Source organism: Pyxicephalus adspersus, chromosome 8 (assembly GCF_032062135.1).
Source record: "Pyxicephalus adspersus chromosome 8, UCB_Pads_2.0, whole genome shotgun sequence".
Classification (NCBI taxonomy): domain Eukaryota; kingdom Metazoa; phylum Chordata; class Amphibia; order Anura; family Pyxicephalidae; genus Pyxicephalus; species Pyxicephalus adspersus.
This window is the reverse complement of record NC_092865.1, coordinates 20,049,957-20,056,859: the sequence shown is the minus strand read 5'-3', so window position 1 is coordinate 20,056,859 and position 6,903 is coordinate 20,049,957. Positions and strand designations below refer to the sequence as shown.

The 6,903-nt window shown below is 37.3% G+C and overlaps 1 protein-coding gene across 2 annotated transcripts in view; it reads left to right on the top strand.

Moving 5' to 3' along the window:
• LOC140336536 (rab GTPase-activating protein 1-like) overlaps nucleotides 1-6,903 on the top strand; it is a 173,029-nt gene that overhangs the window by 4,568 nt on the left and 161,558 nt on the right. For both annotated transcript variants that reach the window (XM_072419708.1, XM_072419709.1), the window contains exons 2-5: nucleotides 1,968-2,070; nucleotides 3,692-3,858; nucleotides 4,742-4,880; nucleotides 5,948-6,041. In XM_072419708.1, the coding sequence (XP_072275809.1) occupies nucleotides 1,968-2,070; nucleotides 3,692-3,858; nucleotides 4,742-4,880; nucleotides 5,948-6,041 (503 nt within the window). The remainder of the gene's footprint in view (nucleotides 1-1,967; nucleotides 2,071-3,691; nucleotides 3,859-4,741; nucleotides 4,881-5,947; nucleotides 6,042-6,903) is intronic.

The window sequence follows — 6,903 nt, the reverse complement described above, 5'->3', positions numbered from 1 at the left end:
TTTAGATTTTTATTTTCATTTCTAAATCCTGTTGGCTGTGCGGAACATTTCCATGCTGCAGCTTTTTTTATTAAAGGAAATATGTATTTTTTTGGCATCTGTTTATAAAGAGGCAATTTTGACATTTGCCCAGCAATCTTTCAGGTCCATATGTTTTTATTGGCAGTAGTTGATTGTACACCAGAAAATGCTTGACAAATGTCCTATTCCCTGCTTTATAAATAGACGGTGGTGTTTTTTTCTGTGTAAACAATATTCTAAAATGATTTGCATTCCTAAAAAATATGCTTTATTTTCCTTTGAAAAATTTGAAATATTAGATACAAACTTTTCTTATGTAGTTTTCCAGCCAGAAGGAGGAGCTGTGGGTTCTTAGGATATGCTTACTTGGCTAATCTTATAGCAGAACTAAAGTTCAACTTTCATTCACGATCATGCAGATCATTATTGCAGAATGGCATAATCAATGTCCCTTCTGCAAAAATCAGTGAAACTGTCAAAAAAAGCTGAGCTATGCATACGCAGCTAAGCTTTGGTTGCCAGGATACACAGCACATCCCGACATCCCCTGCTCGTGCCGGGAATTATTGAACCCCTGTGTGCCTGCGCATGAGTTACGTTATTCCGGCCTGGCAAGTCTAGATAGTCAAAGATCATCTCCTAGATTAGAAGAAGGAAGAAGATGGCAGTGCTCTGCAATGGAATGGGGATAAGTGAGAATAGCTGGTTTAGTTCTGTTTCAGAGGGGGAAACTGCTGCAATTATTAGTAGAGACACCTAACCTCTCATGTATGAATGCTGTTCTGAAAGCTCATGTAAAGCTCTGACCCTTTTGGGTTGTGCTATCACTTGATGCTAAACCTGAACCCTACACATAGCTATGATGACAGTGACAGAATCCCTTTGACATGCTAACAATAGAAAGATCTGCTGATACAGCAAACCATGGATCAATGGAAAGCAGCATTTATCCAGCTGGTAAAAGTATTTGCTTCATGCCAGATCTTGGGAACATTTTGCAAAATACAGAGAACTCTGATTTATACCTATCTATAGATCAGTCCTATCCAGGAATCAGGATAAAAAAAATTCCCATGTAAAAGATATTTTAACCCAAGGACAGAAGTATGATGGATTGCGGACCTACCAGTCCTTAGATGTGGTGGCTGCAGTAGTTTTCTTTTTTACACTAAGAACAATAATATTCCCCCATTATTCATGCAATAGAGATGAATGATGTGGAGGATTGTGTTATTCATTGGATCACCTTTCAAAAAAGGGAAGTAAAACTAACACAGCTACCTCCTCTAAGAACAGGTTTTTTTGGCTGATCTTTAGCGTTTCTTTCAGTCTTGTTCCTTTCCTGTACTAAAATAGTTTACTCTGATTTCACTGCATACCCTTACCATCTCACATTGTGCATTAGAAGCTGCAACAAATCAGATTGCGCCTACTACATTTCTAGGCTGATGAATATCTAGCATCATTAAGGCTTCTCCTCTAGAGCCTTAAGGTCTCAGACCCGCCCCTATAATTCATTGGTTTTTGTTCTTTTCAATCATAGATCACATATGGGTGGCGCATGAGGGTTCTGTGATGTTTTTCTGTAGCTGTGAACAGCACCTTGCTGACCCCTACCGCCAGCCACAGTCTTCCTGCATTGCACAGAGAAGCACAGAAACCAAATGAAATGAAGGTGCCATTGGGTCTATAATAAAATATGTAATGAAAATGAAAAAGGTTTTATCCAAGAATTTTATTAGCGAGTTAATAATCAGGAAAGGAGGAACCAGGGAAGACAAAAGCAGATTAAATGTCAACTTTTAGGTGGATTTTTTTCATTAGAATTATGACCGAAGGTAACAATGAGATTAGAAATGAATGTTGAGTTGTTTTGTGCTTTGCAACATTTTATAGCGCTCCTCATTCTTGTTAACAAATCAATTTTCTGCTCTGCATCTTTGTAGGAGTCCATGGGGAAGTGCGGGGATGGTAAAGCATATGTGATCACAGGGATGTGGAATCCAAATGTCCCTGCATTTCAGGCACTCAATGAGGAGACTCCTAAAGGTAGGATTTCATGTGAATGCAGCTTGTGTACAGAGTTCTGGGGAATAAACTCAATACAGTGTTCATGTTTGATGCTCCTCTCTGGAGGTTCCCAGGGTTTGACATTACTTAATATGTTCCTTGTAATACACGGGACTGAACAGTATTTGTAGTCAAACGTCTGAGAATGACATAAAGGGGTAACACCTTCAGAAATGTTCTGATCGCATAAATAGAACGCTTTCACACTTGTTATGGTGGTGCTGCAGATTAATCCACCGCAAAGTCTTTTCCCAGAGAGTCAGATTTGTATTGAGTGTAAAGTGGAACCTCTGTTCCAGCATCCATCAGGAAAATTATGGTTAAAAAAAAATGCAGCATTTCTATATATTTTGTCTTTTTAAAAGCTGCAAGTACAGAAAAATGTATGTGCCATAAATCATATGGGATTCTAACTTACTGTGCTGAGCTAAGAACACTGCAGTGAAATGCAAAGCCGTCCTGTCAGCTTTACTGGACTACAGGACACCTCACTTTCTTCTCATCTGTAGTTCCATGTAAAGGAACAGAGCTGAGAACACTGGTTGGGATTTCAGCGCAGCTTTGGGACTCCAATTTAAAATTCTGCTTGTAGTTGTAATCTAGAGCAGCTCACATATCCTTGGCTGCCCTCGTACCTTAATCCTTTGCTTTTTAGTAGCTGTGTATCATTTCTTGTAGTGAGACTTTCAGAAAGTGTTTTTATTGGATTACATTTGTAATGATCTGTGTAACCAGGAAAACCTGGGCATGTATTTAGACAAAGACCAAAAACAGACAAAAACCTTCAGACCATTTTAAAATGGTCATACAAACTTTATTAATACAACATTCATAAAAAACAATTACTGTTTTGATGTACATCAAAAATAGAACAGGTTGCAAAAAGTGCAGGCAATACAAACACATAATGTTTGAGGCAAATCCATACTCGGATACAATGATTGGATGTATGGAATGGAGTAGTTTTTACAGTTAGTCATCATAAGGTGTGTCTATATATATATATATATATATATATATATATATATATATATATATGTTTATTATGCCATTCTTGAAAAAAGAATGTGTTCAGAAGATAAGTAAAGAACAAAAACATCACCAGAGGGAAAACGTTATGCAGATAATAAATTGGTGTGTCTCTTGGGGTTAAACATGGTAATGAGGGTGTATCTAAGACCTTACTTAAACTTACTAGTTCTTAGACTTTGTGACTGCCTTAGTTTTCTTTCCTTCTCATAAAGAATGTTCAACCTCCTTTTCACTTTGTGATCCTGCCAGCAACTTGGAGTGACATTTCTCAATCAGAACACCTGCTTGTCTCCTCATCTCCATTCTCTGTAGTACGTAGAGATGAATTAGGCTGGTATTATTAATAATAAAAAACACGATTTATATAGCGCCAACATAGCGCTGATATGACAGTACTAGAGAGTATATAGAACTGCACTGAATTGCTGACAGGATCAGCAGGTCATTTTTCACTTATCAAACTGATGTAACATAATGGCATATTAAAAAGGCTAAATGGGAGCAGATAAGATAATTTTGTTTAAATTTTTAAATGACAGTAGTCCTCTTCTTTTGTTCTTTCCCCCAGATAAACGAGTGTATATGACAGTCGCCGTAGACATGGTGGTAACCGAGGTAGTAGAGCCTGTCCGGTTCCTGCTGGAGACTGTGGTCCGTGTGTACCCCACAAATGAGCGATTCTGGTATTTCAGCCGCAAAACCTTTACCGAGACCTTCTATTTAAAGCTGAAACAGGTACATAGAACTTAAAGGGGTCTTTCTAACCCCATTGTATAGAGCCTGGTGCATTGTCTTCTATCCTTCACTCTTGATGTGATCACGCCTTCTTTTTCCAGGAACATTTCACACAAGCACAGTTTGCAGCTTTAGATCAAGTGCTAATGTGCAGGGAATCTGCTTTCACATATAAAATGATCTTTGGATGCACAAAAGCTGCCATTATGATTGTCAACCTGCTTTACAGCTCTTGTGTTAACATTCACATAATAGGCAAGATCTCTTTCTAATAATCGGTTTGCAGTATACATTGTGTGTTCAGAAAATATAATCAAAGTACTTTATTGCTTTATGTGTGGGGTGTCGCTATATATCAATAAAGAATAATAAGAGTTTGACTCTCAAAAGGCTTAGAGAATGTTTTGAGGAATGTGTATATATGTATGTGTGTATATGTGTATATATATATATATATATATATATATATATATATATATATATATGAAGATAAGATGAACACTATACAGCAACACACAGCCACCTTCCTTACTGTCCACTTTGATGCTGACCCTATTTATTGTAATAAATGGGGTCGGCATCACAATGGACAGAATTGTGTGCGTTGTAGCTACGCGTTGTAGTGCAATGTAGCTACGCAGCTAAACTTCATCTTCTGTATCATGTGAAGGTGCTCTGGCCAAGGGATTGTCCTAGAACAAGTATGCAAGATCAAAGTTGTGACTTGCTTGAAATACACTTGCTGCCTGTTCTAGGTCATTGAGGGTGTATTTGAAAGAAGTTATGGCCTTATTTAACTTCTCATTGTACATTTTTCCCATTTTCTAATTTTTCAACATGTTTTATACTTTTAAAGCAAATAATTTCCTCTTCATTTCTTTAGTCTGGGAGTAAAGGAGCTGGGGATTCAATCTATGAAGTTTTGAGCTTGCAGAGGCAGTCCGAGATCGTAGAGGCTCCTACCAGCCCAGGGAGCATAGGCGGAGTTGGGTCCCCACAGGAAGAGGAGGAGCCTGAGGAAGGTAAATGATTACTTGCCACCTCCTATAGAAAGTCTGCTTGATATCAATTACGGTCTAGTATTAGTAGTCTAGTATCTAGTATTTTATCATATTTCTTAGAATTTTTCCTTTCTAGTGGTTAGGTAAACTCAGCATCTATTTACCTTGTACCTGCTTCAACATTTATATACAGTATGTTTGTTTAAAATGTTCCAAGATATTTTTTCTTATACTAGTCTCTAAGGTCACATGATGGTATGAGCTGAGGCAATTATGGTTCAATGCATACCGCTAACACAACAGAGCAATGATCTCTTTTCTCAAAAAATATTTGTTATTTTTAGCTGAGGCTAATAAGACAGACTGACTAAAATAAAGATTTTTTTATCCATGTGTTAAAGCATTATGAACTGTGTATAAAAGTACACTTTTGTCCAGGCTATAGACAGTAAACAATTTACAAAATGTTAACAAGCAGGAAAAGAGCTTAAAAGAATTCATTTTAGCTGCTTTAATTTGAATGTTTTGATTTTAAGGCTCAACTTTGGTCCCTAAATTCATCACAGTGCTTATAGATTCAGAGATGAATGAATGCTTGCTTTAGTGTGCTTTTCTGCTTGTTCAGAGCATGTAATTACTTTAATAGGCATGAACTGGGGACAGGTTCATTTTAGGTCCGTAACTTTTTGAATCAGTGTAAAATCTATTTATTAGAATACAGATACTCCTCACCTAAAACTTCCTCTCTAACGACTGCTGGGACTTACGACAAACTTTCTGAAAAGTCAGTATTATATGCTGCTCAGGAACTCGGGTCCTGAAAAAGCCCGGAAACAGCAGCAAAACATTTTAGCTATTCACATAATGTCTTCACAGTCCCAAGTCTCATTCCTGCTGTTTCTCAGTGTTCACAATAATATGTTCACAGTTTTCAAGATTGCATTTTATTGTGTTCCTGGTTGAATGACCAGTTCTCATTAGTCCTTTTGGTAAGAAAAGCACCTGGTCTTTAGGCCAGGAGTGTTTGTACATATATTAATAATAAAAAAATGATTATGTATATAACATAATATTTGCTTCTTTTATAGAAAGTGACAGTGAACTTTGGAGTGGTTCTGGTGATGTTTCTAAAGAATGTCCAGAGAAGATATTGGAAAATTGGGGTCAGCTGCTTGTCAAATGGTCAGTTGCTTTCATATAAGATACAATTGGGTATTTTATTCTAATGTTTAATTGTTTGTGAATTGAGCCTGTGATATCACATCTGAGTTTAAAACCCATGCTGGTTAGTCCATATACCTGGGTGAAGAAACTGTCCTTTTTATTGGAAACTTGTCCTGCCATTGCTTACATTCTTCTGAAAATGCAGTGGTTTAAATGATTTTTAAATAAATCATTGATCAAGAACAACTATGCAGATGTGGAGATCTGACCTGATTTGCGGTCTGCTTGTTATGGGTTAGGTCTTCTTCAGTCTTCTCTTCTCCCTTCCAGAGCAGTCCAGCTTCACCTAATTGTCAGTCATGCACAGCCTGTGCTTTCTATGCTGGATTATTGAATGTGAACTTGCAAATCACATGCTTTGGTCTATATACTTAGAACATCACTGCTAGAAAAGTAGGACATTACCTATTTTACTACTCTTCTTGGCATCTGTTCTTGGTGTAAAGAAACAAGATTGGCAGATTGTCAGCCTTTTTTCCCCCATCTTTACTGTGTCTAGTGTATTATGACATCTGGTTCCAGTAGTGTAACACCAAGCTCTCAGCCAGTTGATTGGGTTAGGATGAGGCTGGCACAAGATAGTTAATCAAGGGGGCAAAAGTATATTTTCTGGTTTATACTCATTATTTAAATTTTCAAGAAAAATGTGTGCTGTTAGTAGTTGCTATGAAACAAATGAGTATGTAGGAAGTTGAGACCCTCGCTTTGGGGTGAGCAATGAAAAGATAGGGGCTCCAAATTTATTTGAAACCTATATTCATATTACACAGACTTGCCTGCTCACAAAAAAAGCTGTGCATGCATAACTCTGTGTACATTG